Consider the following 26,840-nt stretch of genomic DNA (forward strand, 5'->3'; position numbering starts at 1 on the left):
ATTAGCCAAAAAATAAGTTAAATAGTGTATACGTATTACTAACATATCAAATGAAACGTTTTTTTTCAGTCACAGTTGGAGTATAGTTGGTTCATCGTCTAAAAACACAGGAAGGCATTTAATTTATAAAAATACAAAAAGTTAGTAAGCCGACTGGCCGCGACTGTGGTCGGAGGTTAGTTAAGTGAATGTCGGGCAATTACCTTGCTTTAGTCTTGCCAGTATTTAGCTCGGACAACTTATCTATGTAATAAAAACATCTTAGCTTGACAGCTTGTGGTTATGTACGGAGTGAGGCTCATAATATAAGAACTCGAGTCTAAGTCAATGATAAAAGAGTATAGAGGATGAGTGATATGGTCACGTGACATGCGGCACAATTAATGCATAAAATGGCGCCGACTCCGCCCCTTACAATAGTGATATGCTAGTACCGAAAATTTTGTATCGACATCGAAGAATTAAAAAAGAGACAAACAAGCCCAAAAATGATTAAATACGAAAGGGGTTACGTTCTACCATAATATAAATATAACAAACCATAATATAAACCAACAAACTGAAACTGATTTATAAGTAACAATTGTTAAAGAAAGCAGTACCTGTTGTGACAAACATCCAGTTGTGTTTGATCTATATTTGTACGATGCACTATTCCTTGCTAAAAATATAAGTTACAGATTAAGATATTTACTTAATACATGATAAATGGAATAAGATAGCGTAGCCAGCAATTATTTGGTTGGTTTTACTTTATTTTATTATTATGCTCTTTGATCGAGAAATATAACTATGTTTCAGAAAACTAAAATCAATGAGCGTAAAGATGGTGGTTAAGATAATCAATTATAATAATTATTTGCAATAACAACAATATGATTATGTATCTATTTCCGTGCATGCAAAGGTTGCTCGAAACATAAGACCGCCAATTGTAAAAATATATCTTACATTTCATCTTTATGTTGTTTCTTTTATGTTTATCTTTTATGTTTATCTATTCTTTTATGTAACAATTATATTTTTATTCATAGCAATATATTAAAGTAATATTACTATTAGGTGAAGTATAATAATCATTACTATTTTACTTATTGGGAATATTGTTAGAAAACAGTTATTTTTTACTCGCGTTAATTGAACGTGTTGTTTATGCATTTCTTCTCAAAATGTAAAGAACGAATATATGTATTTGGTGTAGGATTCCAATCACGTCGCCCAATATTCTCAATTCATTTTGCCTTGGTTTTTTTAATTTTTTGGTAATCTAAAAAAATATTCTAATTTCACTTAGTTTGTCGTTCTGGATAATACAATATTGATGTGTGCTCTAACATTCTTTCAAAGACAAAAACCGTAACTGATAAACGGGCGTCTGTTAAAATATCGATATCAATAATTTCTAAACAAATCCACTCATCCCTAAGCTCATGTGTAAACAAACATAATGATTTTAATGGATATAAATCACGCCTATACGATTTGATTATACAATTAAGTAAGACAAACGATTCCATTACGAAATTTCATTCATTTTTTCTGCCGCCAAGCAGCAGTGTATACTGCTATGTTCCTGACATTGTAGTCAGTGTGGGCATAATAAGTCTTAAAATCTCATGTCTCACGATGGAGAGCTGTAGGGGAACACCAAACAATACTTTGTAAATTATTCAAGGTGTTGAATGGTGTTTTTACTGTTTATAGGCGACCGTATTACTTACCATCAGGCGAACGGTAAGATTGTCTCGTTATTTTAAAGCGATAAAAAAAAAATATATTTTATGGGATCCGGAACGTTCTAAATTCCGTTTCTGAATTCAACATACCATTTCGTATGTTTAAGCTCGGCCTAAACCCGGCATATACCATAGACTAAAGAGAATTAAACCATCAACCACAGGTTAAAAAAGCGCGGGAAACCTCGGATCGAGGCGAACGTGCTTTTCATTTTTGATTTGATGAAATTTATAAATGCATTGAACTGGTACCTGCATATGAGTTTCGAAAACAGTTATTACTTAATTATTTGTTTTTTTTTTATAAGTTTTTTATTTGGCGTCTTTCATAATTCGATCAGCACAACGGAAAACATTAAATATCACGATATTTACGAGCATAGATAATACACAAATTTCCACTGTGGCACCAGTGCTCCAGAAACAGCTCGAAGGATTCAGAACAAGCCCCGCGAACAGCCTAAGACCAAGCTGGATAATGAAGAATTAAAGGCTATTGTGGAAGCGGATCCATCGCACATCGTTTCAGAATTAGCTGCAGGTTTGGTGTGAGTGATAAAACTGTCTTAGTTTACTTAAAACAAATCGGAAATTGCGAAGGACCAATCAGAATAAAGTTTTTTTATATTATGTTTATACCTAAGTTACAAATTACTCGTCCTGATTGATTTATTCTTGGCATTAGTTGAAAAAGTAAGCAGAAATATTTCGATAATTCAAGTACACAATATATTATGACTCGCAGCAAGTCCTGCATGTGTGAAATTTTGCAGAAGTCAGCTTGCCGTCTAAACGGTAAACGGTAAAAATCGCTTGGGAAGTTCTCATCTGCAAAAAGGAATTATTTATTATATAGGTGACATGTCGATAGGTAAGTAGCTATGTAGCATTCTTTTGTTTACAACTTCAGAGTTAATTTACCATGTAAGTATCTACCTACTTACCTACGACGCGACGCGACGCGGCACGACGCGACGGCTGCGACGCACTAGTGCTACGGTCGCAAACAGTGTTGCCAGAAGGTTACATTTCTTACATTTTTCGTTACTTTTGACCCCCTCGCGTAACATGTAAGTAATTTTTATATTTAAGGCAATTTTCGTAACTTTTGAGAACAACGAGATTTGTAATACAACATTTTTATTGTAAACAGTTTATGAACGCATTTCTATTCAACGCATCCAAATTGAACACGCCTAAAACTGGCGGGTCTAAAAAGTATTTCACTCCATATCACACTCAGAGATGGCTCGCCATGACAATATGAAACGTATCTTGCATATACGTACGTAACTTGATTTTGCTTGAGTGTGCGCGCGCACATTTTCTACTAGGCAAGTCCCCGCGGTTTCGCAGCTACAAAAATGCTTGCCCAAAAACGCGTAAATAAAAAAAAACAATAATGTAACTTTTGCAGCAAAAATGTAACTTTTCAGGAAACGAAACGTAACTTACGACTCAAGGGCCCTGGCAACACTGGTCGCAAACGACCGTACCCGTTTGCGTAAGCCGGCTGCGCGCTACTTGCTCGACCGGCGATTGAAGTTACAACTAGTTTCTCCAAAGTTCAAACGCATCGGACGTGGATTTCGTGATACCTGAGAGTGTTATTAAAATCTAACGGATAAAGTGCAATTGATTGAATAAAAACAGTTCTTTGCTGTGCATAATCTTTGTGGACCAAATTATTTTAACTGTTGTAACTGTTGTCAGTTCAGCATTTATTAAGAATTTGCAAGTTTATGTGAGTAAGTACCTAAGCGACGTTCAGTATTTTTTGCATTAATTTAAAACGCAGTTTAGCCCAATACTTTACTATATTATACCTGTACTACAATTTTACCTCAACCAACCGATTTTTTTGCAAACCTGTGTCGTATAGAAAGGAAAATATTTTGCCAATTTGTTAAAATTTGTAAGTAATAACCCAGTAGTTAGGTACACATATTCAATGCTACTTGTCAATTTTATTGTAAACAAACATAATAAGTTCACATTAATTTTACTTTCAAATTTAAAAACAAAGTAGACCCGTACATTGTGTAAATATTGAAAATACTGGCTAAAGTGATCTCAATTAGGCAGCTGAAACACTAGTTATTGTGCGTTAGGAAAATGTCCCTAGAATGCCTAAGTAAATTATACGAAATGATATTATACATACATAAGTATATATGCGAAAATAGTTTCGATTATGTTATACATTATAATATTTCCAATTTAGTCTAATAGCGTCTGTTTTCCCGACTACTAAAAAAATTGTTACAATATGTATCCATGGCTACTTCACACACATATTCTCTCTATTCTGTCACAGGCACCAAGGTTCATAGACCTATCTCCAAAGAGCATTACAATACTACAGAAACCTATCACTGAAGCAATATGTAATACCTTTATAATAATATGATATACAACGAAGGGAAATGGCAATTAGCTTTATCTATGTGCTTCAATACTTTGAGGATACACGCTTTATTATTGTTCTGTGTTATATAATTATAAGGTTTAAAATTGTTATTTTATGACCATGATTTTCATTGACTACTGTGTTTTGATTTGTTTGAAGCACGTGTTCTGTACCCATTGGTGGTAGATCTCTCATATATATTATGAGAGTCTGCCTGGGTAGGTACCACCGCAATGTCTATTCCTGCTGCCAAGCAGCAGTGTGTAGTCACTGTTGCGTGTCGGTTTGAAGAATATTGTAGCCAGTGTAACTTCTGGACATAATAAGACTTAACATCTCATGTCTAAGGATAGCGAGGGCAGTGGAATACCAAACAGTACTTTGTAATTCAAGGTGTTAGATGTTGTTTCTACTGTTTATGGGCGGTCGTAGCGCTTACCACCAGGCGAACGGCAAGTTTGTCTCGTCATACAAAGCAATAATAAAAAAAAACCTCTATTGGAATGCCTAGGTACATTATGCAGTATTAATTCCTTATAAACAGGGTTCGTCGTTACTTTGTGCTCCAGAGATTATATTTTAAAGTATATTAACCAGTCATATTGAACATATTTTTATTCTTCTTCATCAATTTTCAAAAGTCTTACTTATGTGATACGTAATGCAAAGTGGATCGCTAAGGTCCGCGGAGGTTTAGGAAGCTAGGTTAGAGGGTTGGGCACCGTGACCTCTGCTAACGCTCGTGTATAGAATTTAGGTGCGGTGACCTGGATACAAAATTCTACGTTGACAGCACAATTTATAAGTAACCATCGATTTTTCAAAGCTACGCCCAATTCGTCTGCGTATTTATAAATACCCTGAGAACCACGGTGCTATTTTTGGCAAAGTTGTAGAGGGGTAATTCTGATAAGAAACACACGATAAAGCATAAAGTTATCGCGCTAACTCTTTAAAAGTACCCAATACGTTATATAAACATAATTAGGCGTTGATTAAGAAAGAAGAAACGAGTGGACGAGTATTTTTTGCAAATAATATAGGTTGTCCGCCAGCAGTAACTCGAATTTTAAAAAATCACCGTCTGCTTTTCACTTTAAAAAAATGTATAAGTATTTTAACTGTTTGATTTGATATAGTATGAGAAAGTATTTTTAACCAAATGCTAACTAGTTTGGCGTAATCACTCCTGCAATCTGAACCACATTTTGACGTAGTCTTTTGACCTAATCGCTTGGGTATTTCTCATAGAACATTCTCTTCTAGAGCATATTTTTTGTGTTCGAAAACGTTGTATGTCTACTCTAAAATAGATAGGATGAATAAATCTGATATCTTCGAGTCTAAGGGATTTGAACACTACCTATGCAAGTAGAAATTTGAAAATCTGCCGGCGACACCTATATTATGTATAAATGCGAAGGTCTATGAAGATGTTTTGATGATTCTTATATGAAAAGCTAGTGACCACTAAATGTATTCGTACAAAAATCTAACGATATCCTGAATTTATAACCTTGAGCTTCTCATTTCGAAAAAAATCTCTGTGGGGCTTTTATTCCGAAACGGGTATTTTATGTCGAAGATGTCGCCGACAACCTAGTTACCAATGGATATTAAAATTTTCATAAAACCCAATTAGGTGCACAGTTTCTAAGACAGTGATGTAAAACGAATAGGAATTACAGTATTCGCCGAATATCTTCATTACTTTCGTAACAATTAACTTAAAATAAAGTTTGTAATAAAAAAACTAGTTATACCATTAATGTAAATTGTTATTAATGCAATGAAACTTGGACACTATAATGTAAAGGTATACTTATTTGGTATATTTATAGGCTATACGGTAAAACAAAAAATCGAATTATTTGCTATAATGTTTTGGAGTTCACTTGTGTATTACAACAGGAGATACATCAGATGGAAATAGACCCTAAGACGGTTATTTTTATGACTATGACATGTGGTGATGATGTCATAGGTGTACCTCAACGCGCCGAGCTAGTTTAGTCAGCAGCTCTGCGAGTCTTTCAATGCAAAGGCGGCGACCTACAATTATGCTAATTCTATCGTGCCACAACGAATACACAATTTTTTATGTAAGTAATATCTAATCCGGGCAGTCGAATATATTTTTCATGTGAAATCTTACTAATTAGTTTCTCCGCTTTAGGGTCGATCTTATCTATAGTACAAAATAATGCAACGTTTGTAATGTAAAATATTCATTAAGGAATAATATGAAACGTATGTTTTTAGTCGCACACTTAATGAACTCCGTACGACTCGCCGGAAGTGCTAATCCATAAACATACAAAAGTGTAATTGTAAAGCAGCTGCTATAATAATATGTAGTTTATAAATATATACATAATATAAAAGTAAAGAGTAGCGGATACAGTCAGCGAAAATGGTTACGAAAAAAACAAAAACAGTTTAACACGTTTAGGCAGACGGATGCAGCGGGGGACTTTGTTTTATAATATATTTTTTAGAACTTTTTAAGAGGAACAATCCCGTCATACATCATTGTTGCATAACTTTAACCGTTTACGCAGCGCACGCAGCGGACGCTCTCAAAACTAATTAATTGTCCCCGTTTTTGCAACATGTTTCATTACTGCTCCGCTCCTATTGGTCATAGCGTGATGATATATAACTTAGAGCACTCCACAAACAAAGGGCTATCCAACGCAAAAATATTTTTTTCAATTTGGACCGGTAGTTCCTGAGATTAGCTTTTACTGCTCCGCTCCTATTGGGTATAGCGTGATGATATATAGCCTATAGCGCTCCACGAACAAAGGGCTATCCAACGCAAAAAGATTTTTTTCAGTTTGGACCGGTAGTTCCTGAGATTAGCCATTACTGCTCCGCTCTTATTCGGTATAGCGTGATGATATATAGCCTATAGCACTCCACGAACAAAGGGCTATCCAACGCAAAAAGAATTTTTCAGTTTGGACCGGTAGTTCCTGAGATTAGCGCGTTCAAACAAACAAACTCTTCAGCTTTATATAATAGTATAGATAATAATAATACCCTTTCTAGACGCTACACCACTTACCACCAGATGCAGTGGATTTACTGCCGTGCCCGTACAAAAGAAAAATATTGATATCAAATACAGAAAAAAAAACAATTAACATACATGATACAAAAGAAATAAGAACGAGAAACATTATCAACTAAACGTTTACTAAACTAATTAAGACTTAAATTAAGTACTAGTTCGGCGTTCAATTAAAAATGCTGGGGAAGAAAACATAACACGTCCATGTGCTGCTATAATAGGTAGGCCAAATCAGTCTTACAGAACGCGCTAGTATTCCTGCAATACGTGGCATCGTAAAATGAAGCAGGATTCTGGAATACCGGGATATTGGTATTGTGGAGTTGAAAGTCCTTATCAGGTCGCTGATCACTTCACATAACGTACTTATTACACTTAAAACTTTCATAGTACAAAATTCGGTAAACTTTCGTAAGATATTAATTTACGTAGATCTTTTGTTCATGAACTTTTGTTGTATTCTTGTGCTATAATATTGGATATCATATTCGCCGTGTGCAGAGCATGACGTGGTTGAAATCTGAATTGATTTTTTTTTTGCTATAAATAAATATTATGCTTCATGTTTATTTGGTTCCCGAAATTGGTAATAAAATATTAATTCAACAGATCAGTTTTGATAGAAAACATAAAATAATAATTGGTATGCGACTAGACATGCATGTAAACAGCGAATAGTTGGCATTTCAAAATTACATGAATTACAACTCCTACAAACACTATAGATGCAGTGAAATTTGTAAAATGTTTATGTTCTTATATTAGATGGTATCTATAAGTATCTATAAATTAGGTGAGGGACGGAAGAAAATGAAAACTACTAAGACGGCCTAGTTGTTCGCTGCATGACGGTGAACGAACACCTCTTCTCTCGCCGGACACGGCAGCGAGTACAACGAACTGTTAATACATCATCTCGCCTAACCAATTTTATATGTATATACCTATACATATGAATCATAAACTTCCTGTTTAATAAAATGATAAGTTTGTAAAAACTGACTGCCACGTTGACGTAATTAGTTATTATGTTTGGGATTCGTGTCTGAAGTCTGGAATTTGTACCTTAAAGGCTTATTATCACATTATCACTTAACAGAGTACACATAGGGATATAAGGGGTGAGTGTTTGTGCGCGTATGTATACCTACTTGTAAAAACAAAAACTTAAGTAAGTCCTTATGTAATATTGTATGTCTTTATATTGGTTATTAGGTGAAGGCAAAATAAAATCAATAAGATTAGTACCTACATACTAGGTAACTGATAAGTTATAGTACTTGAACTACCAACTTCAACTTGGAGTGATTCAGCAAGTAGATGAGTGACTTAACGCGGTGTGTGCGTGCACATAAAGAATAATGGTTCATATTATAAATAACAATGTGGTTAAGTCCTTCATTAAGGAGATAGTAAAAAAAATAATGTTGCAAGTGGCATCTAAGTTAGAATAGCTCAACACGATTATTGAATTGTGTTTATTATTATTATAAGAGTAACATTACTATTTGCTTGCTGCTTTGTCTGCGTAAAATTCCTTTTCCAAATAAAAGACCTACTGTCATCTGCCCAATTTTTCGGGACAAATAAATAGGTACCAATAATATTGTTTTTTAAAGACTTGATATATCTAAGTACCAAATTTTATCCAAACCCATTCAGGATTTACTGTTATTTCAAAATCCATATTTAAGGAGCTTTGATGTACTTATGTTACGACGAATAAGTCGCTCCATACATCCACTCTACTTACTTCCCCTCATACTCCCAAATATTTTTTTTTTTATAAATCTTTAACCCCCTGACGCGACGCAGAAGCCGACAACATACATAACATAACATCACGCATTTTATCCCCGAAGGGGTATGCAGAGGCGCAACTAGGGCACCCACTTTTCGCCAAGTATGTTCCGTCCCATGATGTGATAGGAGGCGAGCCTATCGCCATATCGGGCACAAATTCCAGACTCCGGGCTGATACTGAGCAGAAAAACCCAAATATCACTTTGCCCGACCCGGGATTCGAACCCAGGACCTCAGAGCGCCGACAACATACTATTTAATATTTCCTATAAATATGATATTCACTCTACAGTCCGCACACACTCTGTCAAGTTTTCCTTCTAACAAATATTCGCATTTATAATCTACGTAGATTAAGTATTTTTCACTCACATGTCAAAAAATATTAATTAAACCAGCGATTAACTTAATTCCTGATTTTTCTCGCTATCTTCGAGCAATTATGTTAAGTATATAGTCTTATTCGATAAATTAGCTATCCAAAACTGAAAGGAGTTTTCAATTCATACCGGTAGTTCCTGAGATTAGCTTATTTAAACCAACAAACAACCTCTACAGTTTTATATAATAGTATAGAAGTATAAATAGATATAAATAGAGGTATAGATTGTTATAGATTGAATAGAAGTATAGATAGATAAAAATAGAAATATAGATTATTTTATCGGTAGAAGGTAAGTGTCGACCTCTTCGACCACCACCTTCAATGAACTCAGTGGAGGCGCCATTGAAGTTTTCAATTGAATACTTCACATTCAATGGTATGTTTAGTCCGTATATAGCTTGAGTAATGGACCAAAAAGAGCAGCTTATTTGAATACTAACAATACAGACATGGTTAAGAGAACTAAATATTCATACTGCATATGACCGTTGTTAATTCTTGTATTTTTAACTTTTTAATAAAGTTGTTCAAAATTAAAAAAGTTATATTTTAAGTACTAAAAGCAATGAAGTACAATTAACAATTGTAAAACTTTATTATATTATAGGAATCTTTTAAATGGTAGTCACAGTTTACAGTCATAATCCTAAAACAATGGTTTACATCATCCTTTATTGAGTTACATTGTGGTTGTGTTGTTAAACGAGAAACGCGCAGGCGTCGGTCACAAGTCAGCAACGGAGTGCTGAGGAGACCTTCACCGATTATAGCGGTGACGCCATCGCACACTCCCAGCACAGTCCTATAATATTCAAGTCCTATGCCTGTATACAGAGCACACTGTTTCTTATAAACCAGTTCCAGATAATGCTCCGTGGAAGCACTTTTGAAACACAGTGAAGTACCTAACTTGCGGATCGGTGGACTTGTTACTGTTATTTTGATTGTATAATAAATTACGAACTTCATACTTACCACTACACAATTAAAACTGCTTACTTTATAAGTCTTTATTTTTGTATTTATAACTAAAATATATTTACTGCATATTATAAGAGTTTTAACAATAACCTTTTATTCTTCTTACGATTTTTTATTAAGTACAAAACATAATATTATGTTGTTGATGTTATCGAGATGTTATAAGGTGAAATCATTGCACTGTAATTAATTATTATAACAGTAATCAGCAATGCTGTGGCATTACCGTCTCCTAATTGTTGTCGAATGTGATCGTGCACCAAATATGCTACAAGTTACAACCTCTTGACACGCAAAAATAATTCTGGTCAGAGTAGCGGTAGGCTTGATTAACCCATCAGAGTGACAAACATAATATTGATTATAATAAACATAAAGTGCAATGATAAAAAAGTGTTATTAATAACGCTGTCAGTGCATGCTGCATGAATAATTAGAGAGGTAATTGGTAAGCACCAATTTTGTATGTAGCTAGTAATTATAATCGGCCCAGTACAACTGACATATCGGTACCCATCTGTTTATCGGTTCACGTGAAAGCGCCGAATGAGATCACAGTAGTTGGTAACAATCATACGTTACATAGCTTCTATTTTAATTTTATATCTGTTGGCATTGGTTGTCGCACTACGATGAGACGTTGGTCCGTCGGCGAGTAAATAACGACCATGACCCCAATTTATTTAACGTCTTATACTGAATGTTTGTGTTTTTCTTTTTTTAATCAGCTCTTTTTTGCAGATTATGATGTCAACACAAATATCAATATAGTTTTATTGGCAAGAGGACAGACAACCGACACCATGAAGGAAATTGTAAATAAGAATCTTATCACGCTCAAATGCGTGCTCTTCTGTTTTCTGTCAGGTAATTTGATAATATCATTGGTAAATAATAAGTATCATATTTTATATGACGGCATAAAATTCTCGAGTCTTGCTTACACTTTGGTACTACATGAAACTAGGAAATACTTTCACTAGTCACTTCCATAAGATTGAAATAGGTGACACATAGTAGTAAGAAGGTACATACATATTATATTAAGTTGAGATTTATCATTGAGATTATTATAGTTTATCTTAATTCGTAGGTTTATGGTATTATTAAGATATTATTAACACACTAAGCAGTTGTCAAGTTAAAGCTGCTTGCCGTGATGCAGAGTAATAAGTAGCCAAGTCGCAATTAATTTATGGACATTGAGACGACTATAACAAACGCGCGGCCGGTGTGTCCCAGGCTTCCATGTTTGGTGCGTCTCGCTTCGGATCCGAATGATAAATGTGGTCGCGGGACCGTTCACCTCGGCCCCGCCGCTCGTCGCCACATGCGATCTAAACGTTTTGCAGAGCTTTCGCAGCTGACGCACTCCTTATGATAAAATTAAGTGACCAACAGGAAACGTTTGTTAACTTACATTTATTTCGATTATCTTGAAGAAATGTTTTAATTTATTTATACACTTAGCTCGATTTTCTATAAAATATTTTGCTTTTTTTATCTGATGTAGATGAAGTTTAGTATTACATTTTTCTTTTAACAAAAATATGAAAATAGGGAACAAGTAAAGTATTTTATGTACATTTACCAGTATTGGTCTATGCCATTGATTCCGAAAGTGATCTAAGTGGATCCCCAAGAGTCCACGGGAGACTATGAGAAAAAAACGTTTGGAAACCTCTGGTGTATGCCTTAAGCAGCTAGTAGCTACCTATTAAAGACATTATAGTAAAAATAATAATATTAGCCCTGTATTATATACTGTTCCACTGTTGGGCACGGGGCTCCGCTATTACTGAGAAGGATTAGGCCTTAGGCCACCACGCTGGCCTAGTGCAGATTCACACACCCTCGAAATACCTATAGAAAACTCCTGAGACATCCGGGTTGCCTCACGATGTATTCCTTCACCGTTAAAGTAAGCGGTAATTCATAAAGAATACACACATAATATTTTGGAAAAATCAGATCTATGTGTGCCCTTGGGTTTCGAACCTGCGGACATTAGTCTCGACACTCCATTACAACCGTTACAACCAACTAGGCTATCGCCACTATTAATTAAGGACTTTAACAATATTCTAGCACACATTATACCTACGTAGTACGTGTTACTTTTTTTAGTTCACATTTACTTACTTTAATTTGATTTTATCTGTGGTTTTCATAGGTATAGGGTGCATATTCCCGTTCCTGTCACTTCACATGTTATCAGTGGGACTTGATAAAGGAGAAGCCCGACTTATAACGATTATATCGCCTTGCATCGCTTTACTTGGTCCGGCTGTGTTAGGACCTCTTATTGATAAGTGAGTATCCGTTAAATACTTACACACATTTTCTAGTAACTTTTCAGTAAAATAAAATTGCATATAACATTATTTAATAAATATAACTTATCGTCTAAATATAATATATTTTATAATAAAGTTCGTCAAAATGATCAGCGTTTATATTTGTCGCCGTTTCAAACGTTAATGCGAGTGTAAATAAAATGTGTGTTTTTTAGATTGTCAGTTGGCAGAGGGTCGACGGGCGGAAGTGCAGGGCCCAGTGGGTCCGGACGACTGTTACGCATGGTCACCGCACTTTGTTTTATACTAAGTGCTGTTTTTTACACTTTGTTATTAGCTGTGCCATACACTGAAAGACATGAGGTGAGTTGTAGATATGCTCAAATTTATAAGCTGCTTGATTTTACCTTCAAAACAATGTAAACAATGTTTTGTGCGATGTGACCACACGGTAACCGGACGGAAATGTTGCACCAATTTTGTTATGCTCTCTTTGCGACACTAACAAAAATTCGATGGAAGAATCAATCGACATACGACAGGTCTTTAAACATTCATAGGTTCTGGTATCCATATCCGTTTTGATACTGGATCAAGAAGTGATAACTGATAAACGAAAATATAAAACGAGCCAAAAGAACACTTTTCGGCTTCGGGCCTCAAACTTGATAAGCTGATTTCCGTTACCTTTTTTATTTCTCCTCTCTTCTTAAGCTACTAACACAGTACAATGCGTTGAAGCAATAATGTATTTAATTCTGTTATAATTAAAATTTTGCATCCTCAATAGTTTCGCCCGAGCGATGATGAATCAATTAATAAGTCAGTAAGGACTTCGCTTTTAATATACTCAATAGTTAGATTAATAATATTTTTACAAGGCGCGGTTGTGGAGTCACGAGTGTTCATTAAGCCTCATTTAGGTTATACGCTCTGAAGTGTTATTCTTGAAAGCCTATAAAAAATCGAAGCATGTGCTATGATGATGAGTAATTAATTCTCACGCGCGTTGACAGACGAGACTCGCTTGGCCTAAAGAAATTCATGCGATAATCTCTTGGCGATTATGACTAGCAATAATTGCTTATTATTCTCGCCTCTAAACGAGTGAAAAAATTGCACCCGCTAATTGAGGTTTAACACGATGCCTCAGCGCAGATCCGAGTTCAAAAGTGTCATAATACGATACCTACAGTAATGAACCATAGCCATATTATTCACCGGAGATGACTATCACTACATCTCACGTTTTTATTAGTTAAATTTTTTGAGTAAAACATTAGGTAGATCGAAAGTAATAACAATTGTGTGACATTATATGTTTCGAGACACGCAAACTAACGCTGAAGGGCAAATATATTTATGGTGGTTACGTTGCAAACTAATGTTATGCATGGTTCGGTACAAAAATAAACGTTTTGGATGACATAATCTCTAAAATTGGACTAAACACGTTTTAATTTCCAATGTTATAGGCTCGTCGACCTCAAGTGCTGTTCATGTGTACTGAAGACAGTGCCTATGTAATGCAAGAAGTATGCAAAGAGAATATGCGATGTAATAGGTGGACTGGCGAGAAGGTAAGATTTATGAATAACTTTATAATTAATATTTATTCTGATTTCATAAGTAGGTAGGTAGGTACATATATTGGCATAATGTACCTACTTTGAATCCACCACGTCACCTATTGCAGATATTCGCAATGCCAGAAAAAATATATCAACTTTAAAATATTTTCATGAGGTACCTTATCGGGAGATATATATATGTCGGAGAAGCATTATTCCCGTCGACATCATCATTAGTGATTGCGGACTTAGTGGGCGTTATCAGGGTAAAATGCGAGCACAAAACACAATGATCACAGATATTTTTATATTCGAATTCAAATTAAACAATATTTGTCACTTTACAATAATGAAGATAGAAAAGTGGACAATTAAGACCGAGCAGCGGGTTCAGGGCACCGATCTTACTTTAACCAACAAATATTCTCAACGATCCAACACGATCAACTCGACCAGTCACTATCATGATTCCTCCAACGAATGTCCAAAGCACTCATGGCCTACCTGAATAGTAAAGATGGCGCCTCGACCCCGCTCGAGGCACGTGCCTTGCTCTGATTGGTCGTTTCGTAAATTATAATTTTTAAATAAACTTCTATTACATTATGGCTAATGCGTAAGGTTTTAAGTAATAGAAAAATGTAACAAATCAAATAAAATTAGATTAACAATTATTGTGCGTTATGCACACAAACAACAATCAACCGGACACATAGCTTCCTCCGACACGGCCGTCCTGACATATTACACGCCCTCGTGTAATGTTGAAGGCCGCGCATCATAGTTTCCTGCAGAAAAGAGAGTAATATAATAGTATAGTTCGGCCACTCCTGACCAAGGAAATCGTGTACATTTTGTCTTCTGCGCGACAACTTTCTTTAAGGTATTTTCACAAAATAGATGCCCTATAATAGTAATAAGGCTTTCCGTATCGAATCTGAATCTCAATAAACTCCACATTACATACTGAATTAAGTCCGCAGTATCGAAACAGTCACCTCGTTGTCTATCGCGTTTCACATTTTTTTTATTATTAACAATGGCCACCGCGCCTCTTACACTACTTTTCTAGGGCCACCTCGCCTCTTATACACTTATCAAGGGCCACCTCGCCTCTTATACACTTATCAGGGCCACCTCGCCTGTCATTCTACTGATTCTACTTTTTAATGGCCTAATAAATTGGCATTTCAAAGCTTAACGAAACCATAACCACCACCACTCCTGCCAGGCTACCTTATGAAGAAAATTTTTATCTCTTGTGAAATCCTTTAGTAACACGTACTTGGTAAAATCTTTATAGATGGCTCACCTCTTACGATCAAAATAGATCTCGAACAGTAGCCCTAACGGTTTCTTATCCAGAGTTTCGCGTATACCATCCGGAGTACCTCAAGGATCATTACTTGCCCCATTGCTTTTCATTATATTTGTTAACGATATTAATGAAAACTTTTTAAACTCTAAAATACTTTTATATGCAGACGATATGAAAATATTTAGTCATATTGTTACTGGAGCTGATAATCTCGCACTACAAGAGAACCTTACTCGTTTTACAAATAACGGTAGATTAAACAAGTTAGATTTAAAGATTTAAACGTCTCTAAATGCTATATCTGTACCTTTACACGAAAGTCAAACCCCATTGATTTTACATACTCAATTGATGAAACTCCTTAACCAGTGTCAACTCTATTAAAGACTTAGGTGTAACGTTAGACTCGAAAATTTAGTTTGATATCCACATTAACAACATCATCAAGGCTGCATCTAAACCTTAAGGTTTCGTAATGAGAATATCGTCTGACTTCAACAATATAAAAACAATTAAAGTTTTATATTGTACTCTCGTGCATAGCCATCTCGAATATTATTCACAAGTAAGGAATCCAAATTACAATAGTCATATCGACAGAATTGAAAGCATTACGAGAAAGTTTGTGAGATATTTACAATATCGCTCCCATAAGTATCTTCCAAACTACATTAGCCACTACACAAAAAATCAGCTTTCAGTATGGACCGTTACACTATCGGTTGTTTTCCACTTCGTAACTTAGCTACTCTATATGTTATGCAATTTTATGATGTATTTTGAAATACTGGGAAGCCAGTTATGTTGATAACATGCCATCTCTTAAGTTTTATCCCAACCCAAGGGAAAAATTAACTCATGAATACCACTAATAATTGACCAATGAGAAACTGTACATTTTTCGCAGGTATCACTAAATTATCCATGTATACAATTGTGGAAGATTGCGTTAAGTCACCTAGAGCCATTGATGTAAATTCTATAGACACGAACGTCCATATAAACTATTTGTTCAAAATCTTAACCAAAATGACAACCAAAACGTTACTGTTTAACCCATTCATTCACTTGAACAACAAATAATTCCACTTATTTGATCAACATTTTTTTTATACACATCCAGGCTTACACGTAGACTCGAGCTCCCTTATAATGAGCGTCACTCCACACACAACCACACGCTGTCAATGTTAAAATTCATACTAAAGTCAGGTGTACGGATCGCAGTACAGTTGAGTCGAACACAATGAGTGTACGGAACACCAGATCCAGCACGTAGTACATATATATCGATGCCTAGAGCAGTATTAATAATTCTCTGATACATAGAGGTTGCATTTCGTAGGCCAAAATACATTGCAGTAAACTCATAATGAGAGTTCTGAATAATAAATGCTGGTTTTTGTATCGCATTTGCCTCTACATCTACAAGAATTTAATTAAATCCATTAGCCATGTCGACACTTATTTAATCGCACGACGGATAATCTTTGAACTTGATCACCGATTAGAGTATTAGAGTTTAATTCTCGGTTTTCTATGCACATTCGATGTGTGCCATCGCGCTGCTTCACTAAGAGTATTGGGTTAGAGAAGAGCGAGTTGTTTGGTGTAATAAATCCGGCAGATATCGCTTACTCTTCAGGACTCAATGACATGGTTGCCGTTGCACGATTTTTCTAGGATCTACTAAAGTCATTTGTAACTCACCTCTTTTTATTCTACTAGTAGGCGTGCCTTCAACAAATGGGTTCTTGAAGCTGCTAAGAAGTTCTATTAGTTGTGTTTAAAATCATCACGTATATCGGTATCCAAGCCAAGACAATCAGCCACTACGTTTACTTACGTTGCAAATATTAACTAGAGAGGGCTTCGCAATTATATTAAGTTTATTGCTCGATATGTGTATACTGATAAATCTAAGGCTAACAAATTGCGTCCAATCAAAATATCACGTAATACATCGCATTTTCTGATACCAATCAAAGTAACAATTGCACGCTACAATGTACCAACAAGCTTAAGAGAGACCGCTCTTTCTTAATTAGGGAACAGTCAACACCGGAATCAAAACAAAATGAGAACTGCTCACCAAATTACGCAATTATCCCAGTGATAGGTTTCATACCACATACGTCCACTCGCTTCACAACGCTCGGTACGGTGGCAGATTGTGCTCGCAACTGGCCATATTTTAGAGCACCGCGACGCCACATGACCCTCAATACTACTCTTGTAACAAGTAACAGGAGCCCTGTGTAGCAACGGCGGTGTTTCGGCGCTCAGAGGTCGGGGTTATCTTCTGCATGATATGTAGTCGACTGAAAGTTCGTTACTTCTTTAGAAAAAACAAAAAAAATATTACGTTGTAAACGTGGCTCAATTTGTCCCATGTGTGCAAGTATTAAGGGTACCATCACTTCTTCTTTGTCTTAATTACTCCATCGTGAAATAAGTAAAATAAATAAACGACTTGCATATGCAGCAAGACATTCTCCTTCTTGCTGTCTACCAGTAAGCATTTTTAATATAGTCGCTGCCTAAGATGTTTTCATTACATAGACACGTTGTCCGAGCTCAATATTGGCAAGACAAAAACAAGGCAATTGCCCGACATTCAATTAGTTGACTTCCAACCACTGTCGCGGCTAGTCGGCCCACAATATTTTTGTATTTTAATAAATAAAACGCCTTCTTGTATTTTTAGACGATGTACAAATTATACTCCAACTGTGAATGAAAAAAAAAACGTTTCATTCCATACGTTAGTAATAAGCATACACTATTCAAGTAATTTTTAACCATTAAATACATTACATTCGACTGTCATGGCTGGTCATGGCGACCAGAGACCAATAAACTAGATGGCCACGGCGGTCGACGCTCGGGCCATATCAATGTGAGCTGCAAGGGCTGTACAAGTATGTGACTATAGTAAATAGTACGCTGCTCCTTTGTGCAATTTTGCTAGTCCATGACACGTCTATTGTAAAACGTCATTGGTCGCTGCACATGTTTTTTTTAACGTATCAAAACGAGAAATAACAATTTCCTTAAATTTATTCACTACATATTAGGAAAAGCTATCTGAGAAAACCATGTTGCGGGCAAGCCTCTCATTGCCTTACTAAGTATGAGAATTAATTTACTTCCCTCTATATCATAATCCGATAAGCAGATTGCCTGCCGTTGACAGCCAGGCCTGGGCATCAGTGTTTGTATGTGCCAGTTGGAATTTAGGTAGCGTGATGCCCTTATCCGAGATATTCGGTGAGTTGGTTAGCGCCTCCACGAGTAGCTTCATATTGGTTTCAATGTGCTTCGAATAACGTGCACCATCCGTCATTTGCCGCCATCCATCTACTCACGTTTTGTGCCTGCACCGATCCCACTTCTGATGTCGGAGAAGCATTATTCCCGTCGACATCATCATTAGTGATTGCGGACTTAGTGGGCGTTATCAGGGTAAAATGCGAGCACAAAACACAATGATCACAGATATTTTTATATTCGAATTCAAATTAAACAATATTTGTCACTTTACAATAATGAAGATAGAAAAGTGGACAATTAAGACCGAGCAGCGGGTTCAGGGCACCGATCTTACTTTAACCAACAAATATTCTCAACGATCCAACACGATCAACTCGACCAGTCACTATCATGATTCCTCCAACGAATGTCCAAAGCACTCATGGCCTACCTGAATAGTAAAGATGGCGCCTCGACCCCGCTCGAGGCACGTGCCTGCTCTGATTGGTCGTTTCGTAAATTATAATTTTTAAATAAACTTCTATTACATTATGGCTAATGCGTAAGGTTTTAAGTAATAGAAAAATGTAACAAATCAAATAAAATTAGATTAACAATTATTGTGCGTTATGCACACAAACAACAATCAACCGGACACATAGCTTCCTCCGACATATATAACCATATAATCGGATCATATGAAGATCTAAAACAGCTTAATCTTAAAAACATTGTACTTAGTATAATGAATGGTTATCATGTTATCTAAAATATAATTCTAATGTCATGTTAATAAGTGCAATTCAGGGCTCTTGTGCGTTGTTAAGCTGAACATTCTAGATGACTTGCTTCGGATTGCTAGCAGTTGTTGCGTTTACTATCATTAGATCAACTTGTTAAGAGTTGACTTCATGATACCAATGCAATGAACGCGGTTTCCGCCGTCTCTTTTGACAGACAGGCGTCCTTGCCGTGGGGTCGTGCGAGTACGGCTGTGCTGATCCGAACATGACATGGGTGCGACAGTCTTTCACAACCACATCCACCACCACAACACTTAGTCCCATGTATAACACGGTTAGCAATGATACGGTGCGTATAACAATACAATTTTAGCAGTCCTATTGCTATTTATCCTATTCACAAGGAAGAGGAACTCCTCTAGATACTTATGGGAGCATGATGACTTCAATCTAGCTTGCCTTATGCGATTAGTTCGTCTTATTTTTACATGGAAATACTTATATACTAAAACTACCACGTACATATTGAGATGCTTCCATATTTTATATGCGGTTACTAATTAGCAATGTATACGCATATAATGAAGAATACATACATTTTGTATATTACTATGGTATAAATATATGGTATTTCCCAAACTAGCAAATGCTCCATGTACCATCGCTTCAAAGTAACTAGTTTTAATTTCATCGAGTTAGTGGAAAGTTTCAAGGCTGCGGAGCCGTGCCTAATCCTATTACGTAAATTAAAACGATAGAAAATTAACATGTGTGGTAGTTATCACAATAGACCTAAATTGTCTGTATTTTCATAATTGAATTAACGCTAGGTAATATCGACGCAGAACAGTTTAAATAACAAATGAAAATGAAATAATGATTTCATATAGACTGAACCTGAAGAGGACAATGCAGAAGAGGACGAGAACCGCGAAATACATGATGTTCGTAAAATAGTGTTGGAGCAAAACCCACCGCATCTATGTTACAATGGGCAGTGCAACGTGTACCTTCAGTACATGGAGCGTCTGCGGATTCCATTATCGCTAACCGCCCCGGAGCCGCCCACCGACAACGTCACCGCCGATTCCAATTGGTGCACTTACAGGACCGGTGAGAATAATTACTTACATAGATTTAAGAAGTACGATTAACTCAGTATACAACATAAATGTAGTAGTTTCATTTGTTCCGAAAATGTAAACAAATGTTTATTTACACTTCACATAATATCTACATATTCAATCCATTTTTTCAGTATCTGTTCTTTGCGTCATTCTAACTAACCGCTGATTTCAATAAACAATGCCAATCGATTTTTTTTTTATCGATCGCGTAAATGGGCCATTTAGAATAAAGTTTTTCGACATTCTTACAAATTGTTTATTATGTTTACGTGAATGTTAGACGTTGAAATGAAACTATTATCGGAAACATAGTTTTATTTCATGCCAGTAAATGATTTATTTTGATTAGTATATCCTTGGGATCGGATCGAAGATCACGATTAAGATCGATTATTGAAATTGGCCCTAAGTCATCTGTAAAGTATTTATATATATATCATACTCACACTTTAAACAGTAATGATATTGCGTGATAACACCTTGAAATTGTGCGACATGTTACAGAGTATTTATAGATAAGTGAATGGATAATATTTTTTACATTTCTGAAATTGGCGAAAACATTATTGTACGAGGTTTTTTAGTCCTATTATCTCATTTTCACATTACTTTCGCTACAACCGCTTGCGTTGCGTACGAAACTTTATACAATCAATCAACGCATCGTAAATTCCTCTGGCAGTGCCACAGTGGTGTCATTAACTTTAATGCGAGGGTCGGGTCGGCAGATCTTTGCAAGCCCTTTTCAAAACAAACAAACACGAGGCCTTTGGCAGTTGGCAAGTTCGCCACCCCCTAAATCTGCCACTGTAGCCTGACTCCTACCTAAGTGTTGTGTCGACAAACGATAATAAACACCTCGCCCCCCCCCCCCCCTCACCCTATGTGAGACACAAATTTCACTCCCGTTTTGATTATTAAAAATACACCAATTCCAAACATTAGGGAAAAAAAAACGATAATTTACTTTTAGTACTGACAACCTAAGTACCGTGTTTTTTGTAGCCGGTCCCTCGAAATGTTTGGTGCCCCCCGAAAGGTTGGCTGATATCATGAAAGACGACGAAGAATGCACGCCAGCAGTGCGGTGTCAAGTATTAGACCCTTACGACGAGCCGGATGGTGTTCTCGCTGATGCCGAGTGCAGACTTGTTATTGGCGATCCTGCAGCTACTTTCTGGACTTATCTTTTTATAAGGTAATACTTATCTCTATGCAGGTTACACTACACTTAGTTGGTGGTGCAGCGATGAAGAGAATAAACTCCATGATTGCAAGGCATGCTCAAAAAACTCAATCGAAATAAATTACGCTTCGCCTTAAGCGGTAATTTTTTTCTGCTAATTTAATATCACCCGTTGTGTATTGTGGACTTAAGGTTTACTTTCAATTGTTATCGAACTAATGAGATTCAGCGCAAGTCTATCTGTGATGACCTTAGCTTTTCGGTGACATTTACGACTAACGAGTAGTGTCAAGCCTTCGACAGTTGTCGTGAAGTCCCATATTTTTGAGTCTCGCGTTAACGAGATTGGTACACAAATTATAGAAAGGAGAGCTCAAAGTAGAAAACCAAAAGATAATATTAAGCGAATAACAAAATATGATCCTTCGTTTCTAATTTTATCATGGATGTATCAAATAAAATACCTATTATAGTACCTACGAGACGTTAGAGTCAAATGTGTGGGCACCGTACTCATCACTTGTTAATGTACCGTTGCCCATTCAACAACGCGAAATGAATTCCCACTCGTTTATGATTAAGTAGGCATTAAAAGGTGACTCATGATCATCACACAACAATAAACAATGAATCAACATCATTGATCGTTTCCAGTGGAAGCAATGAATTATAAGTATTTAGATTTACATATAATGTTTTTTTCTATAGGATACTTGCTGATATATGGCCGACAGCTGGGCTTGCTTTGTTGGGTGCGGCGTGTGTGATAGCCACTAGGGAGACGTCTTTGGGCCGAGGTGATGTTGGCAGACAATTGGCCTTTGGAACTCTAGGCCTAGCAATCTTCCCTCCTCTTGCTGGACTCGCTATAGACCAAATGCCCGAGAACCCGTACCTTGTGCCCTTCGTAATGCACGCAGTGTTCATGCTGATCGGAGCTCTCATCTTATTGTTAGATAGGTAAGTAAGTAATAATAGAAGTATGACATTGTGCCTGTCGTATCAATGATTATTTCCAGCCAGTAAGTACTTACTTATTGGTAAGCAAGTAAGCATGGTAATGCTTCGGTGACATATTTTTGATTTAGGACATTCGTTTGCAACAAGATGCCATATAGTTATAGGCATCTGTTATTTTATGAAAATGCTCCCTAGTTCTAAGTTCTAACGCACAGTAACCTCTACATCAGAAATATGAATTGTCTAATGGAGTTGTATTACTCAAGTGGGATAACAATAAAGCAGCGATGGTGTGAACATGTGACTATTATAAATTTCAGTCACATGCCATTGTCGACGCCTGAATGGTGGTGGCACACAGCCACCGGCGTCCTCGCGATGCCCATGAACGTCGTGCGACGGTATGGCGCAGAGACGACTGCTGTGTTCGTGATAGTCACTGTGCTGGGCATCTTGTGGAGCGGCATTGACGCTTATTTACCTTGGTACGTAACAAACTATTCAATTTAAAATAAAAGTACATAGATAAGTACTAACGTATGTATTCCATCAGAATTTATTAACTTTATATTTTAGAATCCAGACATTATTTTATAGGTATTTATTACACTGAGTCGGTGGCGTAGTTACTGCAGCACAATTGGTGTGCTGAGGCTATGGGTTCGATTCCCAGATCGGTTATAGTTATATTGTGTTCTTCTGCTCGGTACCGGCTCAAAGTCAGGAATCGTTTCCTGTACGCGATAATAGGATCGCCCTAATAGATGTATTACACAATTAAAATAGCTTGTGCAATGTGGTTGTTAATTAAATGCTTACCCCTTAAAAGGGGAGAGGCGTGGTGTTATGCATGTACTTATTAATAGCCTAGTCGGTGGTAGTATACTTTAAGCTATGAAAGTGGTATGGTTTCGAACGAAATAAAAACTGAATCGGAGTTGCCAGGTAAGTTTAAAAAGTATGTAAGTAACCGGGCTCCGTGCGCCTCCCGCAGGACGCTGATGGAGCTGAACGGCACGGCGCCGGCGACGGCGGTGGGGCTGACGCTGCCGGCCGGCGCGCTGCCCGCCGTGCCCGCGCTGTGCTGGGCCGAGGCGCTCGTCGACTACATCGGACACTCCAACGTCTTCATCACCGCCTTCATCTTCTACGGCGTACGATACACAGGTATCGATCAAATCTGTTTTCTAACCCTTTTTTAAATCTTGATGATCACACGTTTTGTTTTGCTATTGAACAATTCATTCAAAGATTACTTGGGAGAAATCATTTAGAGCCGTTTGTTCTTCTTCTTGCTTAACCTTAATGATGAGCCTAATAAAATATCTATCTTATTAGGCTCGTCTATCTATATCTTATCAGGTATCTACCTACTACGGTGATTTTGTTTTTGTTGTATGGTTTATGCTATAGATGTACACACACTAACAAGTTTTTTAAATAAATACTTGTTACATGATGTACCTAAGTCAATATTTTAAACCTAAGTAATAATATATTATGTACAACTACGCATTGTACCACGGTGGCGAGGTTGTTTTATGTGGGCGCTTCAACCTCTTTTGAGGTCCCGGGTCGAACTTTTGCCCCATACGGGGATAGGTTTACCCCCTATTACTTCATAAAAAGATACTTAGCAAAAAGTGTGATGCCATGCACCTTTGGCTACTCCTTCGGGAACAAAGGCATATGTACTATACACATTGCTACTCATAAATCTCGTGACTACTTTTAAACCATTACTTATTTCTTATTACAGGTCTAGCTTACACAACTGACTACTCGTGGGTGCTAGTGTGCGAAATCCTGGAAGTGTTTACATTAAGCTTGGTATGGGTGACTGCCATGCTTTACTTCCGGCACTTGGTGCCTCGCAAGTACACAGCCACTGGACAAGCGCTGCCCGTCATCGCGCATTTCTGCATCGGTAACTAACGTCACATTACACAACAAATTCTAGTCGTTCTTAACAATATTCCATCAATACCTATCGATAAGGTAGGTAAGGTAAGGTAAAACAAATATAGTAGGTAAGTAATCCGAGATTAGGTACCCCGTTAATTAATTCCTCTACACTGCAAACAAGAATGTTTCCGAGGAATTAAGGATGACAAACTCGTGCGAAAGTAATATTTAAATTTAACACTATAGACCTGATTATATTATGTATCAATCTCTATATAAATGGATGCTTGCCAAATAATTTCGTCTTAGCACGTAAATATCATTGTTGATATTCTGTTCACACCATGGAAATTGTAGGTAGGTATGTATATCGAAGGGATTTTTTTTATTTCAGGGCCATGCATCGGAGCTATCGTAAGCGGCATGACACCATTGGAGCGAACGTCGACTCGGCTGGACTACCTTTCACTGGGTATTTGTGCGTTGATACTGGCCGCCGTGTACTTCGCGGTGTATTATTCGCTCCGTCCACGTTTCGCCGCGCCCGCTGTCTCACCACCTCAGCACCTTCTACAAGGTGAGCTTATACACTAACAGATAATAGTTTTCACCTTCATAAATAAGTAGGCTATTGCTTAGTGATTTATGATACAAATTTCTGGATAGTATTACTCCTGTTGATATTGTTCTGTAGCTTCGATAAATATTACAAAAAAAAATATTGGCCTAGAGAAGCAGTATATATTATATTCTATGGTAAGTGGGACACTTGCAAATGTCAGCGGGCCGCAGCTTGAGTACAGTTGCTCTAGAATTTAATGATAGTGTAAGTATAAAGGCCAATCGCCAATCGGTTAGGTTCGACTTAAAGAAATATTTTAAATGTTATTGATGGAAAAACCGTACTTTAAGCCTTTCCTGAAATTACATTATAACATTATCGAATTCCAGGTCTCAATGCAAACGGAACGTCCAACGGAACATATTCTCCGATGCGAGTGTACCACGAGGAACGATCGAGAAAAGGACAATTCCGTTATTAATCTTCTCTTTTATATCTTGTCACATCATAGATTCTATTTGCTTTTTATCAAATTTTATATCTTTTCCGTTACTGACTGGTCTGATATTCTGATAACTCATCAGAAACTTAAATGTACCTAAAGAAAAATCCTAATGCAGCTACTTTTAGATGAGCTTAGAGGAATTTTATACAAATATGCCATGTAATGAATATGTAGGAATCGACACATATCTTGAGCGCTGGTGTAGAATGATGTAAATGAACACTATAAATTGAGACTTCGGTTACTGATGAGTGAAGGAAGTGCGCTAGGTCTGGTAAAGTTTCATAATGTGATGCGGTTCTATGTGTCACACTATTGTAAAGTTGTATATGCAATTGGCTTTAGAAGGTCGTAACTGTCTATACATCCAAATGAATAGCGTATAATAGCCCACTGATGATAATTCGACTGACGTAGCGTAGGAGCACAGTGGTGAAGCGTGGGTTGGCCACGCGGGGTGAAGAAAAAGCCAGCTGCCTATGGGCGCTATAGAAAAATAAAATAAAACAGTTGTGTTATGCCATTTGGACAATTGGAAAACTCAGTGGGCTTCGTGTAATTTGGACGGATGCCTGGTCTAAAGAAGACTATCAAATATACGTGTTTACTTCTACTTGATAGTTTCGGTGTTTCCGGATGTGCATTGATATTGTTTAGTGTATTTATGTCTATTGAAAGTGAAAAATATTACTTAAGTGTCCTTATAGTTTTATTATTAAGCCTATTGTAAGAAAATGAATTAATAATCTTTATTGCATAATAGAATTTAAGAGAGGTCAAAAATTGTGATATTTTCCACAAGTGCTCTATTTACTAAATATTTCTCGATTTATTTAAAAAATATTACAATTTTAATCCTTTTTCTTTGCATTTTTATGTACCAATCTAGAATAAGATATTTCTGAATAAAGTCACTGCTTTTAAAAAATATATATTTCACTAACCTGAGACTCAGCTCGACAAGACAGACCTTAGCATGCGTCCAAATCTGACAAATGCGCGTATATGTGATAAACTCACGTG

The 26,840-nt window shown here is 36.6% G+C and overlaps 1 protein-coding gene across 2 annotated transcripts; it reads left to right on the forward strand.

The window, feature by feature from the left end:
• Window positions 1-3,187: 3,187 nt before the first annotated feature.
• Window positions 3,188-26,189, forward strand: LOC115452751. 2 transcript variants are annotated; one of them, XM_037441330.1, is made up of 14 exons: window positions 3,188-3,484; window positions 11,133-11,258; window positions 12,565-12,703; window positions 12,904-13,051; window positions 14,164-14,268; window positions 19,787-19,921; window positions 20,463-20,685; window positions 21,705-21,897; window positions 22,594-22,845; window positions 23,166-23,330; window positions 23,840-24,012; window positions 24,605-24,772; window positions 25,145-25,327; window positions 25,702-26,189. In XM_037441330.1, the coding sequence occupies exons 2-14, from the start codon at window positions 11,195-11,197 to the stop codon at window positions 25,791-25,793; spliced, it is 2,040 nt and encodes a 679-aa protein (XP_037297227.1). In that variant the 5' UTR covers window positions 3,188-3,484; window positions 11,133-11,194; the 3' UTR covers window positions 25,794-26,189. The 2 variants fall into 2 exon arrangements, with proteins under 2 accessions (XP_037297227.1, XP_037297228.1); XM_037441331.1 differs by having other exon boundaries at window positions 3,188-3,480.
• Window positions 26,190-26,840: the final 651 nt, after the last annotated feature.

This window comes from Manduca sexta, chromosome 22 (assembly GCF_014839805.1).
Source record: "Manduca sexta isolate Smith_Timp_Sample1 chromosome 22, JHU_Msex_v1.0, whole genome shotgun sequence".
Lineage (NCBI taxonomy): Eukaryota > Metazoa > Arthropoda > Insecta > Lepidoptera > Sphingidae > Manduca > Manduca sexta.